The 25627-nt window shown below is 39.3% G+C and overlaps 1 protein-coding gene across 2 annotated transcripts; it reads left to right on the top strand.

Moving 5' to 3' along the window:
• The first annotated feature begins 636 nt into the window (after window positions 1-636).
• Window positions 637-21715, top strand: SEC22A (SEC22 homolog A, vesicle trafficking protein). Of its 2 annotated transcripts, none has more exons than XM_051623585.1 (8): window positions 637-673; window positions 4106-4337; window positions 6469-6672; window positions 7562-7725; window positions 8983-9177; window positions 13028-13146; window positions 15817-15882; window positions 20606-21715. In XM_051623585.1, exons 3-8 carry the CDS (start codon window positions 6491-6493, stop codon window positions 20804-20806), a joined length of 927 nt encoding a protein of 308 aa, XP_051479545.1. In that variant the 5' UTR covers window positions 637-673; window positions 4106-4337; window positions 6469-6490; the 3' UTR covers window positions 20807-21715. The 2 variants fall into 2 exon arrangements, with proteins under 2 accessions (XP_051479545.1, XP_051479544.1); XM_051623584.1 differs by lacking the exon at window positions 637-673 and adding an exon at window positions 681-968.
• The last annotated feature ends 3912 nt before the right edge of the window (window positions 21716-25627 follow it).

Below are 25627 nucleotides of genomic sequence, written 5' to 3'. Positions count from 1 at the left end.
GTCCAGCAGCTGGTGTCAGCTCCGTGCACTTTTTCTGGTGACAACTACGTCACCGTTGTAAATTCTCCCTGTTGGCAGCTACGTTTGCTTCCCCGTCAGAAAACACCAAGCACACATCTTGTTAGTTAAATACACCAGGCACATGCCAGGTTCTCTACGCTTCTATTAAACCGGGGGGAAACCGGCCAAGTACAGTGAGAAGTTATTCCGCAGGAGATCCCAAAGCGCACAACTCCTAAACATCAGTTCCCCTGCGAAGGAGGCCAAGGCAGGGCTGCCCGGGACGTGTGAAGCAGAGAACTAGCCAGGCTGCCTCCCGCCTGGCACCCTGCGGGCTTGCGGGGCCGGGTCATCCCGCCCCTTTGACCGGCGCCCGGAAACTTCACCCAGCCCCCCATCCGACCGGGCTGCGGGCACAGGCCGGGGCACAGGAGGCTGAGTCGGCAGGAGCGCGGCGGGAGCGGGGAGGGAGGCCGGGAGAGGCCCCGCCGCCAGGCCCGGCCCCGCCTGTCGCCATAGCGACGCCCCGCCCCGCCCGCGGGCCAATGCCGTGCCCGCATCCGCGTCACGTGAGGGGCGCTCCCCCGCCGGGGCAGACGTGGACAGTACCCACAATGCCTGGCGCCGGGGGCCCGCCGCGCGCCCTCGCCGTTGCCGCCGCCGCCTCGCGCCGGTGAGCCGGGCAGCGCGCGCCCCTCCTCCCGCGCCGTTGCCGGGCGACGCGGCCCGCGCGCGCTCGGGGCCCGCCCGCCGGGGCTGCCGCCGCCGCCGCCGCCGCAGGCCCCGCGCCTGCCCGGGCCCCCGGGCCGGGGTCCCCGAACCCGTTCGGCTCCAGGGCCGCAGCGCGGGGCTCCCGGTGCGGGGCTGGCGCTGCGGAGCGGAGCGACTTGCCACCGGTACCGCCGCCTTCCGGGCCGCCGCCCTCCCGGGGGCGTGGGTCCGGCCGCTGGAGCCGTCGGGTCGCTTGGGTATGTCCATCCGCCGTCAGGCGGGAGAGCGGGCGGGCCGGGGGCCGTGCGTGGCAGCCCAGGCCTGTCCAGAGCTGCCTTTGCAGCAGCCGTGGCAGCAGCCGTGGCAGCAGGGGCTGGTCGTTCTCCTGGCTGGGTGTGTGGGCACCGGCGGTTTTGGGTGAAGCTTTGCAGCCTGAGGCAGCGTGAGCCCGTGTGAGTTGGCAGGCACGTTATCTCTGCCTGCTCCAGCTGCCCTTGCAAATGCTGCAAAGGATCCTGTGGAAGCAGCCCCAGAAGCAGGTGCTGGATGGAACCGTCCAGTTTCCGAACTTTGGGATTCAGCTGGTTCCATTCCTTAGTCTTTCAGAATCTTGATTCGATTTCCAGGGTGTGTTTTCTCTCTGTTTTGTGGGAAGGATGATACGGGCTAGTGGTCTTGGATTATTTCCTTGTCTGATCATACCTGATGATATCGAAGTGGCTTTATTTGTTGTGTCCTTCTCTAGTGCTTTAGTTCGTAACGCAGATTTCTGAAGTATGCTGCAGAGTGGAAACATTAAGACTCTTGCCTGCAAAATGCAGCTATCACAACCCTCAAACATGGGGGCAATGAATTGTCCAGCGCTCTTTGTACTCTTGGAGTAAGTGGCAGCATGCTAATTCTGGGTCAGGCAGGTGTGCAGCTTGAAACCGCTTCCCAGCGTTGTATTTTATGGGAGGTTATCATGAGAGGCTGACATTCTGGCAAGAAATAGCTTAGGTTGTTGCTGAAGGCCAGCAGGTGCTAGAGGGTAGGCTTTGTGTGAGATCTACTTGGAATCTCCTAGTTTCTGTGAAACTGGATTGTTTTTTAAAAATGGAAGTATCCTGAGCAGACTGTATTCACAGGTCACTTCCAAACACTTGCTGGTAAAAAAAGTTATGAGAAGATGCCACATACAAAACAACTACTGTCAGATCATGAGTTGAAAGACCAATTCATTACAGAAGACTGGAACATATACCACTGCCTGGGACTCTTCTAGATTCTGTCTTGGTATCAAATACTGTCACAACACACAAATAAACAAAGTGATAATTGAATCTCTCTTGAAAACAAGTATGTAGAGTGAAACAGGCTTTGGTTTCCATCACCTCAGATTTTCCCCTCGAGGGAGGAACTGAAACTGAAGCGATATATGAAAATTCCTATATGTGAAAGCAGTGGAGGGTGACACGTTTGTGGTAGATCGGACAGTTTTTGGAAGAGTGGAGTAATAGAGGAATGACCATTTCAGTTGACTCTTCCCTGTCTGTGGCCAACTTTCTCCATGTTCCTCTTTTCCATGAGTTCTCCCAGCCCTCCTTTGCAGGGAGGGCTGTAAAGTGTCGTCTAAGGGGAAATGAATAAAGATGGACCAGGAGTAGGTGCATGCAGGGAAACGTAAGACTCATGGAAGCATGGAGTGGTGCGTCATGGTGTACCCTCCCTGTGGGTTCTTGTTTGGGGGTCAGAGTCTCCCTGAGCAAAGGATAGTGTTTTAGCTTTAACAGCCCTTGGAGTTTTTCTGTAAACTTTTCCACTTGCCTCTTGAATTTGTGTACTGCATTAGCATTGACAACATCCTGTGATGAGGAGTTCCACTTGTTAACCATGTTTTGGGAAGAACCATCTCTGGAATCCATGAGCCTAACACCTGCTGGTTGGGTTTAATACTCCTCAGTTCTGGCACAGAACGAGACAGTGACCCCAGTGTTCATTTCTGGCTACCTGTAATGGATTTATAGACTTTTCATAGTGGAAGTGCAGTCTTCTGTCATCTTCAGGTGTTTGATAGATGTCAAATCTTTGGAGGAAAACCTATGAAATTTGTAATGGTATGGTGAATTACTTTTTGCAGTTTTAAATAGGTGTTTTAAAAAGACATTTTAAAATAGATCTAAACCCACTATATCTTTAGTGTTCTTTCTTCAGTCTCTACCTGTATAAGTTTATATGAAATTTGCCACTTGGCTCCTTCTGTAGAGTCTTACAGTTTTGAGACCTACATGAAGTACCTATTTCATTTTGATGATTTAGTAAACTTTTTTCCCATATTAATATGTTTTCAAGTAAGGCTTAAAGTTCTGTTACAGTTTAAGTATTGCACATAGCACATTGCATACGTGTCATCTTTCAGCCAAGGTGGTTTTCTTCCATTAGCTTAACTTTTTAGATAGCTTTCTGATTCCACTGGTAGGAAGCTGAGGAAAAAAATACATATTTTAATTGGATGGATTTTTCAGATGCTGGTAACAAAACCTGGCTGACTGGCAGTCTTAAGCCTGTACATCTAAACACAGTTTTTAACTTGTGTGATTTCAGAGTACATTAAGAGAACTGGCAGGTTTTAGTGGAGGCCTATCTTCTGTTAGCCTATTTTTCCTACATATAAGTAGAGATCTTGAAGAAAGAAAGTAACCATGTTTTTTTTCTAGATTTATGCAAATATTTATTTACATATAGAATAGACATAAACATTGAAAGAATACCTCTAGAGAGATCTTTATCCTTTTCTTTGCTCATTGTCCATGGATACATGCTGTTGTCAGTGATATCTGTATTATTTTTTGTTAGTTTTAGAATCATAGAATCATGGAATGGTTTGGGTTGGAAAGGACCTTAAAGATCATCTGGTTCCAACCCCCCTGCATGGACAGGGACACCTCCTGCTAGATCAGGTTGGAGTAAAGGAACTATTGTTAGATTGAATATTGAAAATTTTATGCCTTGGCAATACAGTTGTGGTTGTACTGTATTATGTTCCTGAAGTGTTCAGGTTTCTGATCAGAGGAGATTATAGATTGTTGAAACTTAATGTATGAGAGAAATTATGGGATTCAGAGTCAAAGGTTATGTTACTCTGAGTTACTCATGTACTATGCAGACAAGTACATATTTTCCCATCTCAAATGATTGAAGTGATAGGAATTCCTGAACTTCACTTAAAGAACACAGAGACAGTTTAATATTTCTGTTATTCTAGTGTTCTTTTTGTTTCATTACCTCTTGAGAAATCACCATGGGATATTTTTTGGCCATTCCAGTAGGTATACCCTAACAAAAAGAGCTTAAGAATATCATTAGCCAGTAAGTACATTTATTAACTTTTTTGTGTTTGTTCTTGTCCCATCAGATAGCTCAACATGAACTTTAAGCATCGAGATCAACTAAAAAGTCAACAGAACAGTATTTTTCCTTCTGAGAGCTGGCTACAGGATTCTGAGTTTCTCCTGCAGTGCTGTCCAATTCATTACCTTTTCCTAAAACAGGACATGGAGCTGTGTTCCTTTCTGTACATTAAGTGCTAATGAAGTTATATCTTTCATCAGAGGAAATGCAGATCCAGGGAATTACATTTTGTGCAAGTAAGTTAATGAGGGGAATTTTAAACTCAGCTATCACATCATTGTTCTTATGTTTATATTGGTACAGCTCCCAGAATCCCCTTTAACGATTGAGTTCCAAGAAGTAGAAGTGCTTATTGTCAGAGAACTGTTACAATTTAAAGCTCCTCTGCATTGTTGTCATGCTCTTGAGCTGCTGACATTGGTACATGGTTATCAGCATAGTTAAGAAAACAGGTGCCCTGTGCATTCCGTGCGAATTGTCCTGCTGGGAGCACATGCGTGAGCTCAAATAGAGATAGTTAAAAGTTTCTAGAACAGGCTTAATTCTAGAAGGCTTCACTTGGTTTTGTTTTCTGTTTTTGTGTCCAGCTGATTGAAGCACTTTCTACATTAGGGAATCATGTAGTGAAGTGCTGAAATAGCAAGCATACCTGCTAAAAGCCCAGAGGTCTTCAGCAGACTACAGACAAGAGTGGCTTCTGGTGTTATGACTTTGGTGGAAGTCTGGTGTGCTATACAAGTAAAATCAGAAGAGTATTAATTTGGAATTTGTTTATCTAATCTGATGCAAATCAAAGCAGGTTGAAGTTTGCTGATGAAGCTGAATGTCTTAAACTGAAAATTACAGCACATATTCAGTGTTTTCATTATTATATGCCTCTTTCTCTCTGAGTATTAAATACACTTGAAAAACATGAATGTTGATTATTATTCAGTAAGTATCCTGATGAGTAATACAGCCTTTGGGTAGTGGGAAGTAGGGGAGGTGAGGGTTCAGGGAAAAATAGCTACTTCCTCACTTTTGTGAAGAGACAGTACTATTTTGGGAAAATCTGGATTCTTGACTTTTCAAAATGCAGTCCTTCAGTTGCTAAGGCTTGTAAAGTACCCTTTAATGTCATAGTTTGAAAGGTGCTGTAAACATGTCAATATTGCAGACAAAAGCATATTTCAGCTGTATTCAGAAATCTGTTTTCTTTTGCGGTTTGTGACTGTATGGAACTTCAGTAGCATCGTCTGAGGGAGGCAAAAATCTATTTTCTTCATAATCTCTTAAGTGATAGGTGTAGTATATGATAGGAGTCAGCAGAGCAGTGTTAAGAGTTGAGGAAGTGTTTGCTTTTGGCTTCATATAAATTCTAGCAGTTCGCCCACTTGGATGAGGACAAACGTGTGTAGTGATGCTTAGTAGATCAGTAATCCTTCTTTTAATGCCTGTCTTGCCAAACTTTTAAATGTTTTGATTTAACATAAGGTTTGAAGAACTTGAGGGCTTTAAAAATGTGTCCTCAGTCTTGAAGACTGTCTGCAGGCTATATGTTTATACTGTTAACTGCCTGCTATAATTTTTCTCCTTTTGATGAAGAAATGTTTAAATACACAACTTTTGAAAGTGACTGTATTCCACAAAGCTTTAATTAATATGCTTTGAAAATTAAATACAGTAAAAGCATGTAGGCTTTGCAAGCACTATTTCAGCCTGCTTGGGATTCATGTAATACAGATAGACACATTTTTCAGGTCTAAAGAAAATGGAGACCCAGATAAGAAAAAACACATTTAATATTTAAGATTTTCTGTTGCAAGCTGGAAGTGGTGGATTAAATTTTTTGCTGTCCTGATTCCTTGATTTCATATTTGATAGTAAGTTGTGTAAATCTCTGTTTGTCAGGGTACTTCACCATGTACCTGGCAGCACAGTTTCATGAAAGCACATTAATACCATTGCTTAATCAAGACCTGGATCACTTTTCCATCTGGCATATCTCTACAGTATATGTTCTTGTTTGTATAGACTATAATTGTTGTTTCTAAATAAGAAGACTCACAGCTTGAAGGGTGAAAGTGCCAAGGCTAAGTAAAAGTGTTTCAGTCTCCACAGGTATCTCTAGGCGAGGATTTGTGGCAGTTCAGATAAAAGTATTTGAAAACGTTGACATTAGATGTGCTGCTGCTTTGTGGTTCATGTAGGGCAATAGGTCCCATTGAGTTAGGACTCTAATCTGACTTACAGTTGAAAATCCTCCCTGTGCCCCATTTGAAGCCTGAGCACAGTATACAGCTTGGGAAATTTGGTTAATCACAGTTGACTCCATGGTTTTTGCTTTCACCTTAATTCTGATTCCTCCTGATTTGTGTTTTGTTGTAGGTGGCTGTTAGCTCTGTTGGCAATGTCTATGATTTTATCTGCCTCTGTGGTCCGTGTGAGGGATGGACTCCCACTGTCTGCATCTACTGACTATGATCAGAGCACGGGAATGCAAGAATGTAGAAAATATTTTAAAATGCTCTCAAAGAAACTTTCTCAGCTTCCTGATAGATGTACGCTGAAAACTGGGCAGTATAACATAAAGTAAGTTCAAATAACGTTCATTTATCTTCTCTTTTAAGTCTACACAACTTTTAGAAGTATGAGTTTCCAGCATTCCTTACTATTAGGGCCAGCAGAGACTAAATTTTTCCAGTCTTTTTTTTTTCCTCTTAACCTCAGGTGTAGTTAGCTTGTGAACTTACCAGCTTAAAAGAAACTTTTCAGAATGAGACATAAGGCTCAGTCAAAATAATATATTACTTTTGTCTTTCATTATGTTTACTACTGTAATTTATTTACCAGTGTTTTGAAGAATTAAAATGTCAGGAGGGTGTGATCTCTACTTAATGAAGTGCCTAAATGCCATAGGGATATGCATATTGAAAACGATACCTTTCTAATTTCGTATTTGCCATCTCTGGTCATCCTTGCAGCTATCTTTGGAGAATGAGGAATCCCTTGGTCTATAAAACAGTTTTATTTCCTCAGTTTAGAAAGACCCAACTGACCCCCCCTTCATGCCAGAGAGAAGTTTTTTGCATTTCTGGGATTCACCATAGCACGTATTCCACATTTGAGATGAACAGAAAGCAGTGAGGCAAGCCTGCTGTTTCTGTACCCCAGAAGCTTTGTGGTATTTTAGGTTCCATGTTCCACACATCTTACACACACATATATATATATATTTATAAAACACATGTGTAACACAGCCTCTCAAATGATAGTGCAATGTGGTGTTAAAGTAAAACACTGCCTAAAAGTAAATAGTTTTTCTTCTAGAATACCATTGGGCTTTTCAGTGAGCATTAATTCCTTTTTTACCCCAGGGCAGTTTTAGCATTTCTGATTATAAAATATGAGATCAGACTAGTGAAGCAGTGAATTACCTGGATTTAAATTGGAAATTTTTAATTTATTGTCTCAATTACAGCTTTATCAGTTCTCTGGGAGTAAGCTATATGATGCTGTGCACTGAAAATTATCCCAGTGTCCTGTCTTTTTGCTTCCTGGATGAGGTTCAGAAAGAATTCATCACTACCTACAATATGATGAAGACAAACACTGCTGTCAGACCGTACTGTTTTATAGAGTTTGGTAAGGATCTCACTTTTCCTTCCTTTGTTCTCACACTGAGACAAATGAGTATTGAAATAGATGTGCAGGTTAATGCACATAAAACAAAAATGTCCGAGGCAGTTTATAGCTCTATTTCAGGTGGATTTAGAGTCTGATTTAACTCCCATTAGAGTCAATGAAGAAATATTTCTGTGGGCATTAAATCAGGCTGCTAGAGTTTTACCCAAACTTGTTTACAATCTTTCTGTTCACTCCAGTAGGTTTTGGGTTAATGTGTCCAAGTCTGGAGTTCATCTTCTAGTTAATACTAGGAGTTGCTTGACTTCATACTTGTTGAAATACTTAACCTGTGAAGGCACTGAGTCATAAATTTCTGAAGTAAAAGACTACAATTCCATATTTGCTCTTAGCTATGCTGTAATTTTTGTTCACTACATGAAAGGGGAGAGATGTTAAATTGTTTTATGATATAGTGAAGCATTTCATCTTCTGTCATGCAAGCTCCAAATACAACTAATCTCACATATACCAGATAACAGCTGTTACGGATTCCATTAATTCTGTCACTTTAATACTAGATGGTTAGCCATTATTTTAAATATTCTTGTAAAACACATTAGAACAAAAAGAGCTGCAGTTTTAGAAATATGGGGAGAAATACTTCAGTTGGTTAATTCCTGTCTATAATTCACTCAGTCCATTTTTAACAATTGTGTAGCTTTGTCTTCCTTATGAAGATTTCTATGAACACTGTTTTTTGTTTGGTTTTGTTTGTTTTTTTCCCTACACCTTCTTTGTTTTACTAGTTACTAAGTCAGAATGTAGCTCTATTACAGTCTTTCTATCTGTATAACATGGTATTTGTGTTTTCTGCCTGAATATTTTGCAGGCATATTTCATACTAAAGTAAGTTTATACTTGAACGCAGAAGTTAATTTTTTAGGGGGATATTTACTAAACTAATGGAAAAGCTGGAATAAGTGCAGTAAATCCATTGCATTAGCAATGCATTCAGTCTCATGCAGTCAAAAGTCATTATTTTGTTCAGAGTTATTAAGTAATTAGATTTCTAGAGCTTAATTTTTTTACTGCAGAATTAAAGAGCCCATGATACTTTAGTTACAAAACAGAAATAGTATTAGAAATTACAAGGTAAATGCAAGCATTTCAGACAATATATTTGAATTTGTGAAGTGTGCAGTACATAAAGCTGTGTGGTCTTGGATTATTTAATTATCAGCAATCCATAAGGATGTATCTCTTTATTTTACACAGATAATTTCATTCAGAGGACCAAACAGAGGTACAACAACACACGGTCTTTGTCAACAAAGATGAATCTGGCTGACATGCAGACAGAAATCAAACTGAGACCACCTTATCAAATTTCCGTGTCAGAGCTTGGTTCAGCTAATGGATTTGCACATTTATCTGGGACAGAATATAAGGGTACTGGTAAGATATCTGCAGGTAAGTTTCAGACTTTTGTTTTTCAATCCTTAAATGCACAGATGTAGGACAGTAGAATAAGTCTATTATATTTTTTTTCTTTAAAAAAAGCTTTTTTCGCTGATGTTTTTAAAGCATAAAGCTGACATGATCACATGTGTTTCAGCTTAGATGTCTGTTTCATCCTCTGCTCAAAGTGCCTATCTTCCCAAGACACTATGAGAGAGAAATGAGTCTGTATTGCTAGTTATCCTGGGCTGACATACACTTTACAGTGCCTCAGGGTGAAAACTGCAATCGTAAAGCTAAACATTCCCTAAAGTTCTGTAATACAAGAGATCAGCTTAATTTTGTGCAATTATCTATATTTTAATAGGATCTCTTTGCCAGAGTATTATCCTGATTACTTACTTGAGAAGTTTCCTTTAGAAGACTGAAAACTACTTTCTGCTGCAAATGAAGAACAAATAAAATAGGCATGACATCTTGTTTCTACTGTTGAGGCCCTGATCCTGAGATTTTTAGATGCTGTGAGACAGGGTAGAAATAGCTTGCCATCTCAGTATTTGCAATTTAACAGTTTTAGAGAGAGATTCTGGAAAATTAGTAAAGGAAATGTGTGAAGATACTTAAACTGTTTAGACAAGTGGACTCTTTTAAACGGCACCACATGTAACTTATTAATCTACTGCTTTTATGTGCATCCTGTTTTTAAAGGTATATGCTATGATACCATTCTTTGACTAGTTTTGGTGTTGATCTTGTTCTTACTTTTTTAATGTTCCAGTGCAATCCTGGCTTGTGGAAAAGGTTATGGTGGTGCTGGTTAACTCTGAAAATTGTCTGTATTCAAACTACCTGCAGTGGGAAAGAGAAAACAATTAGCATGAGGAAATTCTGCCTGTGTCAAAATTGGCTGTATTTTTAAAGTTGTGCATATAGTGGGACATGAGTTGTCGTAAGATCATGTGGGCCTAAATTAAAATGCATAAGGACCACTTTCTTTTTATAAAGTAAAATTAAACAATAATTGGCAGATGATTTTCCAGAGTTTTTTCTCCTACCTGTCTGCAACTTGTCTTACAGAAGCAGTTCTGTTGTCTTCTTTTCATTCTGTTGTCTTTTCATTCTGGTGTCTTCTTTTCATTCTGTTTTGACTTTCTTCTGTTATTTTTCCCTCTTTCAGTTACTTTTAACTTCTTCTGAATTCCATAGATCTCTCTGTTCAGTTATCCACTTCCTTGAATTGCTGTAGAAACTCACCATCAAAGGGCTGTACATTATGAGAGGTTTGCATTTTGCTCCTTCTTCAGCTCCTCACATTTTAGATGCTATTGAGTAACAGTGTCTTTTAGCATGTCTGCTGATAGTTCTGTTAATTCTTTGCATTCATTCCTTCTCTCTACCCTTGAGAAGAACTTTCTCTGGATGTTTGCTACCCAGTCAGTTGACTAGACTTCAAAGTTTCTCCTTTGCTCTAAGGACAAATTCTCCCATAGAATCATGATTTGCACAAAAAGATACAGTTTGCCCAGTGTAATTTCCTGAATATGCTGTCCTGTTGAAAATATGACTTGCTATAAGTGAATTAAGTATGTTAAATCCAGTTGGACAGCATGCAGAGGTAGGGAGTTAGGTAGATGCAAATCTTGGTTTATTACACAATAGCAAAATTTGTTACTTTTGGCTGTGCTGATGAATTTTGTCTGCTAACTTGCTTGTACTTGCAATTCAATGTGTACCCAAGGTCTAGTGTCTAGGCCTCTTGCATTAATTGAAAATAGCAGCTCCATAGCAAAATACCAGCTTTAGCAAAAGTTGTGGAGTGTAAAGAGGAGCAGGGGTAATTATTAGAGTATGAGAAGCAGAAGTGTGCAGATGAGGGATAGAATTTTGGTTTAAAAGTGAGTGTAGGTGTTGACAGGCATTAGAAATACCGTGACAGCATGCTTGTGTGTGATGCTTTAGGTATTTATTTGGTTAAGATAAATCTACTCTTTTCTGAGCTTTTTCTCAACCAAAAGACAGTTCTCAAATAAAAGTTAAATTTTGCCTGACGGTGTACTAGATCTACTTACTTTTTATTTTTAAATAAGCATCCTTACAAGTAGTGCAGTTTTTAACATTGTGCAACTTTTCCTGATTTTTTTTTTTTTTTTTGGTATTTGAATTGCAACTTTTCAGTTCAATGTTTGAGCTTCATTTGAGCCTTAGCTTGTTTTAGAGAATTTTTGGTATTGCATTTTGACTGTTGTTGATTTATGAAGACCTGAGGAGCTTAATGACAAAAGTAGCAGTATGCTGTGTCCTTTAAAGTTTTTGGATTTTATTGCATATTTTAGTAAGAGTGAAAAGTTTCTATTTTATGATCCTTCATAGACTGTCTTGATTTAGCTGATGAGACTCTCTGCTTTTCCCCCCATGGTTCTTAAAGAGGTGTTTTAAATACCATTTTAACACATAATGTTTTACAGTTACCCAGTTATATGGGGAAAAAGATTTTTCTGGAGAGCTGTGCAACGGAGAGCAGTGAACTAATTTTATCCACCAGTTAATGAAATGCAATGACTTGTGCCTAAATGCAGTCACACATACCTTCAGCTTTTTGCCACTCTCTAGATGAGATGGTTTTAAAAAAAACCCAGACCAAACCAACCAGTATGAGAATTGTTTGGAATGCAAATAGCACCTCTAACCTGAACTGAGTGATTGCTGGTAGTATTCCACAAATACGAACTGTGGTTAGAAAAGCAGTAAGCTCTGAAAGTTAACATGGGCTATGCTTTTGTTTAAAAAAGAATAAAAAATACTAATTGTGCTATTAAATTCAGCACAAATGCACTAACTGAACTAATTTTGTGTTTTATTTTTGAGTTATAACACACTTGTAATTAGACAGCCCTGTCTGCTTATCAGTGTGAAATAGCTTTTGTAATTTTTCCTTTAGGTTCTGTAGCTTGATAATTGTTTGGAAAGCTTTCTTTCCTGGATCTGTGCAATGCAAACAACCAGGAGTGACACCCTTCTTTCTATTAATGTTACAGTTCATTAACCATATTGTTCACATCTTTACACTTCGCTGATTTGTACAGAATGATTTAAGTATGGCTCAGTAGTCCTGTTGTTTTCCCAGTGTTGCCTAGACTGTAAGGGTTTTGCATTGTTTTTTCATACTTGCTTTCTGTTATTAATTATGGAAAGGGACACTACTGAGGAACATACACAACTGTTATATGCCCGTGACCCTAATGAGGCCCAAAATAGTGGGTGTGCATGGAAAGGAAGGGCTGTGTAAGGTTTTAAGATAGATACTAGCTTAGTTTCAGAGCTGTCTTTTTCTTTGTGTCTTTGATAGCACTCACTGGCTGTATTTTTTAAGGTAGGGGACTGTAATAGCTTTGCCTCATAGCATTCTGCTCAGCAAGCAAGTTAAATCAGTCTCAATGACTCTGCTAATGCAATAGTGTTTAAGAAGAGTGGAGGTAGCAAGAGGAGCTCTTAAGTATGTGACTTATTAGCTGGCTACCAATTGTAGACAAATTTCACTAGCAAATACATCATTTGCCATCGATTTCCCAGTGTGTTTGAGCAGCTTTCAGGACCACACTGAATTAACTGAATGTATTGAGTTAAAGACTGAGTATAATAAGACAATTATGAATGTGAATTGAAGGCAGGTGTAGTTTTTGTTAAACCTTGTGCTGAAATATTTAAAATGTTTCTCCTTTTCAGAAAAAAAAATGACATTTTGTGGTTTGCTTCAGTGTTGTCTTCTTGAGCTAGAAGCCACTGAAGAATGAGACTATTTTACTAAATTTCTAAAGACGTTGCTTTGACCTTTGGTATCTTCTTTTGACCTTTTGTTTTGCAGCTCCTCATCAGCGACTAGAAGCTGTGACTCTGCCAGGGATTGTCTCATTTGTACTCAGTCTGCTCTGTGGGGCTTTGAATTTAATTCGTGGCTTTCATGCTATAGAAAGTCTTCTCCAGGTATTGTACATGTTTATTTGAGTCTGGGAGTTATACATCATACCAATCATAATATAACCTTAGAAGATGCTTGTTACAGAAATGAAATCTTGCCAGTTTTATTTTCAGAAGTATTGTTTGTGAAGTCAGACCTCTGTTTAGGAAACAATATTGTTTGTGATCCTTGCATGCTTCCTGAGTGTGATATATCATTCCTTGAGGCTGTGGGTTTCAAAAGCAGTAGAAGGTGGGTGGCTGACTCCTTCACGAGGTACCTTGATAGCAGTGAGGATATGAACATAATGTTCTGTTTTCTAAATTTATGGCAGGATATGAGATGTTTAATTTTAATAGATGTTATTTAAAAACACTTTATAAAAAGGACGAACAGCCTTGAAAATCTGGCTTTTTTTTTTTTTGAAAGGTCCACAGAGCAGAGATCTTTAAACAGGTTTTATAAAGTTGTTCCTTAGAAACCCTTTATTAATTTTTGTTTGTTTTGACTAAACCTTTATAAGTAGGTTACTTATTACTCCTGTGTGCTGAAAAGAGCATTGTAAGGAATACTGTCAAGTGATTTCTTCGAAACATCCCACCGACCCCAAAACAGCAACATCTCCCCCCCCAGACAACCTCCTCAATATGTATTTGTTTATGTGAACTCTCTGGTCTGACCCTCCCTGTAGCCTTTCTTGTGCTAGCTGTATCTTCGTTGCTACAATGAGGATAATAGTGGGTTAATGATTTCAAGCAATTCAAATGAATATGCTGGTAGTGCTTGCAAGCAGGCTCAGAAAGTTCATGTGTGTTAGCAGAATAAAAAAAAGACTCATTTAGCATTAAATGGCTTTGCTGTTGTGGTGATGGAGGTAGAAACTAACAACCCCATGGAAGTTTTCTGAAAGGAAAAGAGAATACTCCTACTTGGCTAATACATAATATTTTTATTCAAATATCTATCTGGACTTCATAACTGGACTTCATACTTTTGATGCCTAATGGATTTTTTAGGGAAGTAAGGGAAAGAAGATGACCTGTATTCCAGGTGTCTTACATAATTATTGATATATGTAAAGAATTAAAGCAGTGATTTTTTTGATGTCTTAGCATTTGCTGAACACTAATGAGTAGATGAACAGGGTTAATGAAGTATTCTCTGCTAGGTCATTCTTTTGAGTTGATTTGGATTGTGTTTTAAAGAAAAACCTAGAATGAAATAGTGAACGTTCATCTTTATCCCTAATTGTATTTTACTGTTATACACAATTCTCTCAGTTTATAAATAGGAACTAATTTAAAGTACACTGTATTATAAATAGTACTGAACAGATTTCTGCCACCTACTGTAATGTTTCTAGAACTTGTTTTATTACCTTTCCACGGCTGGTTTTTAAAAAGGAACCCCAGTGTCAGATGAACCTCTTTAACTGATGATAGGACAGCCAATTAATTTTATTCTGTATATTATTGCATCTGGAGGTAATAAGATGGTATCTGACAAATGAGGCACAATAAAAATCCATTACAATTTCTCTTGATTTACTTTGTTATTGAAAAATCCCCAAGGTTTAAGGAGAAATAATCCCAAATGAGAAGTCATTCAAAAGCTTCTCTCCACGTTTGTGTTTCCTTTATAAAAATCAATGTTTTTATTTGAGTGTTAGCAAAACTCTGTTACACTGTAGCTGGACTCCAACAAAAACACTAAGACAAGGGCTGGCATATAGTTTAGGAGTTTAAAGCACCAAATAGGTGAGTTTTATATACAGACATAGAAACTTCCCTAGTTAACACTGTAGATGAAAATGCTTCCCCCTGAACCCACTCTGCGCAGAAACAAGTTGTAGTTCCGAATGGACCACCTTCTCAAAATGAAATTGGCTTTCAAGGAAGTACCTTTGCATGGGTCCCCATTTTTTTTTTCTGGGAAAATCTTTGATTGTTGCAAATGTTTGTTAGAATAATGACTGCGCATGTGAATTTATTCTGCTCAGTTCTATAGAAACTTTTACCTGCTTGAGGTAGTGAGGAGTTTGTTTTGGTTTGTATTTCAAACACATAGTGAAAAGATCTATCACTTGCAAGTAATTTTCTCCATCTTTTCTTTCAAGAAAATGGAATTTTCCAATAATCTCTCTCTGATAAATTCATGTGCTTTTGTTTGTGCTCACTGCAATAAGTGCAGAGCTGCTGGCTCGAATCTCAGTGTAGAATTTTACCACACCCTGGTGGCCAATTGGTGTCTTTTCCTTTTATCTCATTTCTATTTTGTGAAGCTGGAGAAAGGCATGATTGTACGAAGTTGGTATTAAGGGTAGTTACCAGTGTTTAAATGTGAATTTTCAAAGGCATCTGGAAAAGGTAAGTGTCCAGTGTTAGAGCTGGACTGCCTTTAAGGCCTTTGAAAATCTCAGCATTAGTTGTCTGTTTTGAGTAAACATTTTGGTCAGATTCTAGATCACTGGATTTTTTCAGACATGTAAGTAAGCAATGATTAGTGCTAACTCCTTTGGTTTAGCATAGGATAATAATTGCTTTAAATCTGTATGTGAGACTATTTTAACATACAATAATGAATAACCTTAAGATCTCTAAGGTCCCTTCCAACCTTAACCTTCTATGATTGTATGATTCTGTGATCTGATTTCACTGAAACACTGTAAAACATGCCTTTTTGTTTTATTTTAATAGAATGAAGGTGAAGATTTCAGTTACGTTATTGCATTTTTTCTTGGAACAGCAGCTTGCTTGTACCAGGTATGTTCTTCTGCTTCCATAATTCACTAGGGTTTGGAAACATCACTCAATCATGCATAAGTATAATAATGTTTTCTCAAATGTCACTGATACTTGAATAGAGTGATTATAAAAATAATTTCTGCTCTGTGTTATTTCATTAATCATAAACTGTCTTAGAGAGGATGAATGCAAAGAGCTTCTGTTTGCTGGAATTTTTCTCCAGTTAGTTGATTCAGAGATTTGATAGACTTTTCTGTCTGGAGCTTAGAATTTATCTCTAAAGTTGCATGGAGGTTACATAATTTCCTTACAGTAATAGTTTCAAGTAAATCTAAAAATGTGAACAAATACCTTACTGCTTTCCTGTGGGAAGATTTGAAGTAAACATAGTAATACCTAGGCACACCCCAGAACACTTTGTACATTATTATGCATCTTTTTTCTTCTCAAAGCTTTTGGCCACTTTCCACCATGTTTTCCTTTTCTTGTCTGATATTTCACGTTGCATTTCAGGTCTGTAGGTTTTCCATTTCTGCATCTGTGTTTGATTTTCCTATATAGTTTGTAGCAAGGTGTTCAGGTGCCCATTGGCATTTGTCACTCAGTGACACTGCTGTTACATTTAGCTGTGACTGTTACGTCTGTCACTCTCAACTGCTATTAGTACACTTCTTGTGACCTAATCTTTTGCATGTGGAGTATGCAGTTTCTACCTGCTTTCATCTGCCAATGTTCAGCACAGTGTCAGACTGTAAAATAAAATATCTCAGTATTTTTCTTTTATATCAGCCTTTTATTAGCCAGCATTTTGTCCAGGTTACCTGTAGCCTTCATTCTCTGTGTCTCTAGCAAAATGTCACAGTACAACGTGTGTCCTTTACCACTTGTTGACTTTTCATCAGCTTCTGCCTGAAATAATTTTTCAGATTGGTGTTAATTTTCCATGCCAACAGTCTGTTCCATATCAGATAATGTGGAGCTTCTCCATTCTTTGTGTGAAAAATGCATTCTTTCCTCCTCTACCAAATTAGAAACCTAATATTTTATAAAGTGTTCATGTCTGTGCATTGAGACATAAGGACAGACATCTTTCTCCCACTGTCTGACTTGAATAGATCTATTTTAAGGAATCCATGCAGCTCAGAACGTAGGCTTTTTCTTAATATTAAAAAATTATCTGTCAAGGCTCTTTGTTCCATACCCTCTAGTGTGATTTGTATGATATGTGATTGGTCCTTTTTGAGAACTGAAGAGGGCTGGCAGTCAGGTTCTGATACTCTTCTGCCCATTTATGAGTTTGGGAGATTAATTCTATATGTTGCATGACAACACATTTCATTGTCCTTCACCCACAGGGCTTCCATAATGTTGTATTCCTGTGTTCAGTTAATAACAATGTAGCAGTGTGTTTCTTGTTTCCAAGAAAATGTTTGTAAACTAGGTGTGCAGGCAAAAAATGAGACATAAACGGAGCAGAATGTTTTATGCTCACTAACATTCAGTGTGCAATGATGAAGAATGTAGTTTGGGCATGATCATTAGGAACCAATAAACACATAAACTGAAGAGCTTCACTGTCAGTGCTTTTTGCATTTGAAATGAAGCTCTTTGGACCAAAATTAGCATCTTCACAGCCTAGCTCTAAGTACCAAGAATACAAGTGAGAGTAAACAGCCTGAAGAAAATCCTCTGCTACTTTTTGAAGTGTTGTAATATGTGGGATGTATTGAGTGGCCAGTTAAGGCTAGAGTCATTTATCTATTATATGTATCAAACTGGACTAGAGGAAATGGCCTGAAGTTGTGCCAGGGGAGGTTTAGACTGGATATTAGGAAGAATAGGCACCGAAACAGGCTGCCCAGGGAGGTGGTGGCGTTACCGTCTTGGGAGGTATTCAAGAAATACGTGGCACTTCAGGGCATGCTCTAGTGGGTATGGGGGGGATTTCGGGGTTTTATGTTGTTAGTTTTGTGGGGCGTGTGGTTGTGGTTTTGTGGTTCCTCTCCTATCCTGGGTGGATGATTGGACTTGGTGATCTTACAGGTCTTCTCCAACCGTGACGATTCTGTGTGAAATAAGTGTTTCCTTTACATTTTCACATGCAATATGCAATCTGGGTATTTTTAGACTGTATAAGGAGAAAAGTAGCAGCATTGTAGGGGAATGGCCCGTCAGCATCTACCATGTACTCTCTAAAACCTTTAATTTCAAGATTATGCTGTCAGTATTTGGTATCATTTTTGTATTGACATCAAAGCTTGAGGGCACTTTCTTAGCAACTTTAAAATATAAACTGATTTTTAATTGCTCCAAGTGTTTTACATTTGGGATTTTTTGGGGTTTTTTTGTGCACTTGGAAGTGCCATTTTCAAGTAAACTGAAGTTATTTCTGCTTTATGGACTATTTTGCTTATAAAATTATAACTGAGTATCGCAGCACTGACAAAACAGCAATGCTATAATGTTAACAGGATAAAATATCTATGATTAGGAGCTCTGATACTATGTCCAAGAAGTAGAGAAATGCCTATTCCAGTTTATCTGGAGCTGACATGTCTAGTGTTCCTCTGTGGTTTCTAGTCTCTTCTGAAGAAGAAAAATTACGAAAGTAACAACTGTCCTTGTTGTACCTGAAGTGCCAAGTGTCTGGAGCTGAGTTTTCAGTAATTTCGTAATATTTATTATAAATAAATAATAGTAAGGTTTAAAAAATCTTCTCTGAAGGTGCGGAGGAGCCTTCCACATAAAAGCATGCTTAGTTATTGCCACGTTAACACTTCCCTTTGATAGCTTTAAAAAAGGCCTTAGGAATTTTTAAAGTGCACTTGTTATAGCAAGGTGTTGAAACCACAATGTTTTGCTCTTCTGACTGGTGCTTTTGTTTTGTGAGTGGCAAATCTTCCAGCATGTCAAATGTAGACTAATGCAGAAATAAGCCCCAGAATGCCTTCAAAGCAGTTCTTTGGTACAATTCACAGTCACTCAACATCACGTTGCAGTGACATTTTAAAATAGTACTTTTGTTTTTTAAACCTTCATGTTTATTAATCATTTGATGAAGCATATTCTGGCTCTTTATTTTGATCTTGGAAGCAGTTAAACATATGTTGTCAGTGGAGGTGCTGGCACTAGGAAATTATATCAGAATTCTCTACTGCTGAGATACTAGTACCACGTAATTGCTCTTTTAGATGTGATCTGTAAATCTGTCAACACAAGTAGGTTGCATTTGCTCTGCTCAAAATGGCCAGTCTAGTTCAGAGGAATTTGATCTAGATTCTGAAACATGCAGATTACTTATCTCTAGTTTTACTTTGCTTTGGAGGAAGGATATAGAAATCTTACTGATAGTGTCAGTACTCAGATCTTTGAGGATACTTAGGTGTCCAGAAATCACAAGTAGTTTTGGTACCTGAGCCATGGTTACAGTGGAAATCCATACTTTATAAGAACGTGGTTTAGTTATGGATACAATATAAAGTAACCTCAATAATTTGCATTGTTCAGGTGTGAGTGTGCAATGCTTTTGCCCCTTCTTTGAGGAACATGAAAAAAACCCACAAAGAATTAAGTGGAGTTTCTTTGACTCTGATAAAACCAATGCCCAAGAAGAATAGCAGGGGCACTTAGATAATCTGATTATGAATGCTGGTAAGAAATTTGTGTGATACTGGTTATATGTCCACTATGACCAGATTTGGAATACAATGTAACAACAAGTGATGTTGTTATTTGTATTTAAGTGCTCCAAAGGCTTTCTTCATCACATGGGAATGGCTAGAATCCAGAGGGGGCCAAATGATTTTTTTTGTAGAAGTCAAGGGAGTAGTTTTAATAATAGCAAAAGTAAAAATAATGTGCTCAAAAATAGCTCTGGACAGCTATATTTGGGACTGGGGCAAGATACTCGAATAGATTTCCAGTTCTGGTAGGAAGAAGGCAGAGTGGGAAAGTGTGGGCATTTACACCACTGTGTGCAGGAACTGACCCTTACAATGTGGTAGAACTACAGTGGAGTTGTTTATTTCTCTCCATCTTGCATCCATGAAGAAGGACAGTGGATATATGTGGATCTCTTCAATTCACCAGTTAATCCTGTGGATTAATCCCAACAGGACATTGGGTTGGTACCTAGGGGATTGTCTTGGGTTAAGTATTCCCAGCTTCAGGGCCCTGGTATTTTTGGTATTTTCTGTCCTTCCCATTGCTTTGCTTGAAGGAGACTTAACATTGACTCTTGTTCCTTCTCCATTGCTTGGATGGAACAGAGATTGCCAAGAACACCCGCTTTCATTTGTCGTGAACCACTTATTATTGCAGGTTGTAACCAATTATTATGAGATAATTATTCTCAAAGACGGTTTAATGGAAGCAAATGTAACCTTGCATTGATATATATGTGGTGGAGGCCCCATCCCTGGAGACATCCAAGGTCAGGCTTGATGGGGCTCTGAGCAATCTGTTCTAGTGGGAGATGTCCCTGCTTGTTGTAGGGGGGTGGGACTAGATGAGCTTTAGAGGTCCCTTCCAACCCAAGACATTCTGTGATTCTCTGGTTCTGTGATTCCACGATATCAAGTGCTTTTCAGCCTTCCATGACTGCTAAATTGATGTGGTTCTTACATGTTTGATTTAGAATTTCCCTTATTTTGGGTTTGCAATTTTTAAATGACCAGATTATGTTTTTTGAGTGGAAGTTATTTTCCATGAGGTAATCTGATGTCTGTTTTCTTCCTGACAGTGTTACCTGTTTGTATACTACACAGGCTGGAGGAATGCCAAATCCTTCCTGACTTTTGGGTTAATTTGCTTGTGCAACATGTACCTGTATGAACTGCGCAACTTGTGGCAGCTCTTCTTTCATGTGACTGTGGGAGCATTTTCTACCTTACAAATTCGACTGCGACAACCACAGGGAAAGTCCCCTGATTACAACGTCTGACAAGTCCTGCAACGTTTAGAGGCAGTCTTGTTCCAACAGTTACTCACTCTCAGGAATGTAAAGCTGTTCTCCAGAAGAAGAAACTGAATGGGACTTTCTTCTTTCTTTTGTTTGTGCGTCTTTTTTTTTTTTTTTTTAAGATGCCTGTGGACATTTTCCAGTTGATAACTAAACATTTATTATTTTTTTTTCCCCTGAAGGAGGACATGAAAGAATATGGAACTAGAGCAGGAAAATGGATCATATCCGTGCAGTTAAATGTATGTAGGGGCACTGAGATCAGGGAATTGGGTTGGTGGCATAAAAAAGCTTCATTCAAAAGTCTGTTAATGGAAGGAATGCATGGAGTCTGTCTTCCGTGTATCATGCAAGCTCTTCACTTCCAAAATCAGTTTTGCCTTTGTGAGGCAGTAGGAGATAGGCTAAATAAATAATAATAGTGCTGTTGCATATTAGCAAACTAGATTTGGAATATGTAAGATATTAAATTTTGGAAAGTTTCGTTTAACATTGACATATATGTGAATGTTTTCTTAATTAAAATGTAACCTGGAAACTGTCTTTCTGGGCATCAGCTTTATGGCACCTGTGGCCCTCTGTCTAGTGCTATAAATACTTCAACATTTATTCATTTATTATTTTCTTTTAATTATCCTTTGAAAGTGATCTGTGTGGACAGCTTTTCTTTTTAGTAATTATTCAGAAAGTTCTGCCACTTAACCCAGGAGTTTTGCACGTTTCCTCTGGTTGAAAGGTTGAAAGGAAATGGATTGGTGAGTAAATGGAGTGACTTGTACTTGTTGGATTGTTCTTCTTTTATATGCTTTTAGAAATGGATGAGTAATTAGCTCAAACCTGAGATAAAACAATTGTTGAAAGAAAATAATAAATTGGTCTGATTAGCTTAAACAGGAAAAGATCAGGGATTTTGTTTATTCTTCTGGCTTTGTGGGTTGGGTGTTTTTGTGCTGGGATAGAACCTCTTTGATCTAGACTTGTGTTTTAGAGAACCCCTGCATAGTCCTGATGTCTGTGAATCAACTAGCAAACCCCATACACTTAGAATAGCAACCACATAGGACCACCATCTGTGGTGGTTTTTAAATTATGTGACAGTTGTGATGTTTTGTACTGTACAGATAGATTGATGCAGATAGATTTTTGTATGTGACCTGGAATAACATAAGGGTTCACTGAAATGCTGGGGGGGAAAAAGAAAAAAACGAAAAGAAAAAGAACAAGCCTTAATGGCAGGGAAGTTGCCATGTGCTCTGGTGTTGGATTTGGGAAGTGGCAGAGCTTTGCTGTATTATGAAGTGTTGCCCCAGGCAAATGTCTTTGGGCACTTCATACCAAAATGTATGTGCTTCAATAAGTTATACCAAGAAGAGAGAAGCTAGATAATGAATTTTTTAAATAGGTGGTATTAGTAAAAAAAATCATGCATTAATACAACAAAAAAGAATTAGGGAATGGAATTGTAATCAAAAGTGAACAGGAGCAATATCTGTAATACCCTTCATAATGTGTTTCTCAGACTGATGTCTGAGGTCGACCTTGAAGGTACCTTGGTGTGCAGCCTTAAAGATTGGTGTTGGTGCTGATGTGCTTTGTCATTCATTCTCTTCACTCCCCACTTTGAGACAAAGAAGAAGAATGCATTAATGAACATGCTCTGCTTTTGTTTTAGGAATCCAAAAGATGGTGAAAAGATAAAAGAGGAGGACTGGCTGGAAGCATAAAGAATTTTAGGAAATTTTTACACCACCAATATTTAAAAATCCAGATGAACAGAAACAGCCTCTGTTCAGCACGGAGAGGTTTGCCTGTGTTAGCACTCAGTGCACCTTTCTGAACTCCGGGCACCAGAAAAGGTGAAAAACAGTCCTTTACCATTTAAGATGGTTGAAAAATGAAGCTGTTCAAGTATAAAAACAGGTTTTATCTTTCTTATAAAGTCTAGAATAGTCTTTACACCTATCTGTTCACCTCCATTGATAGACTGCAAAGCTATTACACATCCCTGAGGCACTGCTTAATTTTTAACTGAGGCTGTTGTGCACATGAAGAATTTGCTGTTGCATCATTTCTTCAGTTTGTATGTTGGCAGAGAATGTTATTTTCTCTAAGACTCTTTCCCTTCCTGCTATTCCTAAAGATGCATTTTTCAGGAATGAAAACTTCCTTTGTCATAGCATCTGGAGCCATTATTTCATTCTGGTTATGTTGGCATTAAACTAATTGCTGATTAGCAGGTATAATGAAGTAATGTAACTGTCAGTCTAATAGAAGACAGTTGGGGCTTTGTTTGCTTGTTTTTACAGCACTGATAAAAATCCCATTTCCCAATGAAAAGTTAATGAGCATGACTGTTCATCACCTGATATTACAGGGTGCTAAAAATGTGGCTTTTGAAAAAATCTTTAGTTTGACTATAATGTTAGAGCTTGCTAAAATTTTGTGTGAGATAAGAAATGACACACGAGGCCAAGTTGGAGGTAAAAACTAATGATTTCTCGGTGTCTGTACCAGTTTCCTTTGCTTAACAAAATCGTGATTCATCAGTCTTACTGATCTAAATACTTGTTAATTAACTTTACAAAGCACTTTTGTCAATTGGTACATCCCTGTTTTTTATCCTGGCTTTACAGAGCTATTCACAAGTGGTTCAGACCTGTTGGAGCATTTATGGAGTCTTGGTTTTCCTGGATAACATTTCTTCCTCAGAGACAGACTCCTGAGAAAGGTTGATGACAAGCAGTCTTAGGGGCACTGTGAGAGCAGGAGCTTTGTGGCTCTTTTCACCACAGTAAAGGAAGGACTGAAGCCATGGTCCCCACAGCACAGCAGAGCCACTTGTAACAGCTTTGTGCTGGGTTTGGTGGGATTCAAGGGACATAATGACAGACCAGGTAAAAGAACAGACTAACATTGTTTGTCTGCCACAGAACAGCTGTTTTATGCTCCTGCTGGAACTTGGGCTGCACCACATGAGAAGAAGTTTGCTATTAGATGTGGAGAACTCCTCTGGAACCTTTGAAGGGCATTCTGGCAGCAAGGAGCAGCAGCAGTGTGTATGGTAGGGTCTTGTTCTGCTGCGCCACTCTCTGCTGTGCTACCAGGGTGGTGGTGATGGTGTGGTTGTGTGGTGTGTTGGGGTTTTTTTTTTTTTTAATGATTATTAGTATTATCTGTAAGTTGCATTTGATTGTGTAGAATAAGTTTCTTTGGAAGGAGTGGCTGCCTTTAGATTGTGCAGTGCTCCCCTCCCTGCGTTGGAAGGGGATTTTCTGCAGGTACAGTGTCCCTTTCTGCCTCGTCTTGTGTGATACTCGGAGCAGCAGTAGCAGTGCCTGGCAGGGGCAATGCAAGGCTGCTCCCAGCAGATGGCAATAGTTACGTATGTCTGAAATGCTTTGTTTCTAAAGGTCTCTGGGGCCAGGTGCTGACGGGAGAAGCTCATTCTCTAGCTCTTCTGCAGCTTTTAAGTCCAGTAGAGCCAGGGCTGTGCTGCACCAGCGCTGTCTGAGCCTGGTGATCCCGGGGTGATTCCCACCCCGCGTCCCCACTTGCCCCCTGTGCTCCCTGGCGGGTTCCAGTGCATGGCAGGGAAAGTGCCAGGGCAGAGCAGGACAGGCTCAGGGACAGAAATTAAAACATATAAGCCTGCTTTTTATTTTCATGCTTTAGGCTGCTGCTGCTGTCCCCCATCCTGCCTGAAATTCTAAGTTCTCAGTCCTGGTGCTCCCTGCCCTGCTCCTCTGGCAGCCCATTGAAATGCCTGGGACAGACAGGGTGGAAAGAATGGCATTTGAGGTTTGTTGGGTTTTTTTAAGCTTAAAACAGCTGAGCTACCCTTTTTCAGGCTGCATCCCAAGCTCTCTCTTCCTCCTATCTCCCAAAGTTCAAACTAGAAGTCATGGTGCCCTGGCAAGCAGTCGGGAAGGTTAACAGCATGAAAACAGTGGTAGCTCAGGACACACACAAGAAATTTGGTTCATCCCAAATGTACAATTTTATTGTGTGCAGGTAACTACTGATGTAGCCAGCTTTGTGTTAGGGAGAAGAGGCTAAACATCTTAAAATGCTTTCTGAATGTGAAAAAAAAGATGCATTTAGGGAAAATGATACAGCAATTGAAATGAGAGGGCGTGGCACTGGAGGGCACTGGCTTCCCTGCCCCTGGGATGCCTGTTTCCATATATTTTTCAAAACCCACCTATATCAGAGAATGTCAGGAATTGCTGTTTGTATGATTATATAGCAGAACATATGGAGTATCAAGTAAGTTCTTCACCATCTCTCTTAAAGACAGCTGCTTTAAGTACTTCATGGCTTTTTCTTAGTGCAGCTGTGTTGTTGGGACATTTGTGAAATTCCTCCTAACAAAAACCAGATTATAAATAATTCAGGTTTTTTTGTTGCCTGTGTAACATCTCCTGCACTAACAACAGTCAGTTTAAAGGTGGAGTTTTTGTTTCTCAGTTATACTTTAGGCTTCTGTTAACTGGTGTAGTGATGTGTAGCTTTTACTTTTTTACCTATAAAAATGGAAAATGTGTGGGAAGCCCTGCCATGTCCTTCCAGGTGTCCTTGAGAAAACAAGTATGGAGAAACCTGGGGAATTCTTTGGCAAAGGTCTTGTACTTTTCAAAATACACACTATTATTTTTTTTAAACAGGATGGAAACACTTTTCAAGCTAGTCAGGTCTATCAATACTTTAATCACAGTGGCACACTGAGGATGTCAGCTCTCTTGAGATGACAGGAAGGCCCTGGGGGCTGTTCACTGTGCAGCTAAAAAAAACCAACACAGACAC

This window comes from Apus apus, chromosome 6 (assembly GCF_020740795.1).
Source record: "Apus apus isolate bApuApu2 chromosome 6, bApuApu2.pri.cur, whole genome shotgun sequence".
NCBI classification, from domain to species: domain Eukaryota; kingdom Metazoa; phylum Chordata; class Aves; order Apodiformes; family Apodidae; genus Apus; species Apus apus.
The sequence above is the reverse complement of the archived record's forward strand: the minus strand, read 5'-3'. Positions and strand labels throughout refer to the sequence as shown.

Bases quoted from the DNA above. Each gene is read 5' to 3' on its own strand.
- SEC22A (XM_051623585.1), top strand. From the start codon at position 6,491: ATGTCTATGATTTTATCTGCCTCTGTGGTCCGTGTGAGGGATGGACTC. The intron at 9,178-13,027 runs GTAAGTTTCAGA...TTTGTTTTGCAG, and splicing joins TACTGGTAAGATATCTGCAG to CTCCTCATCAGCGACTAGAA. The intron at 15,883-20,605 runs GTATGTTCTTCT...TCTTCCTGACAG, and splicing joins CAGCAGCTTGCTTGTACCAG to TGTTACCTGTTTGTATACTA.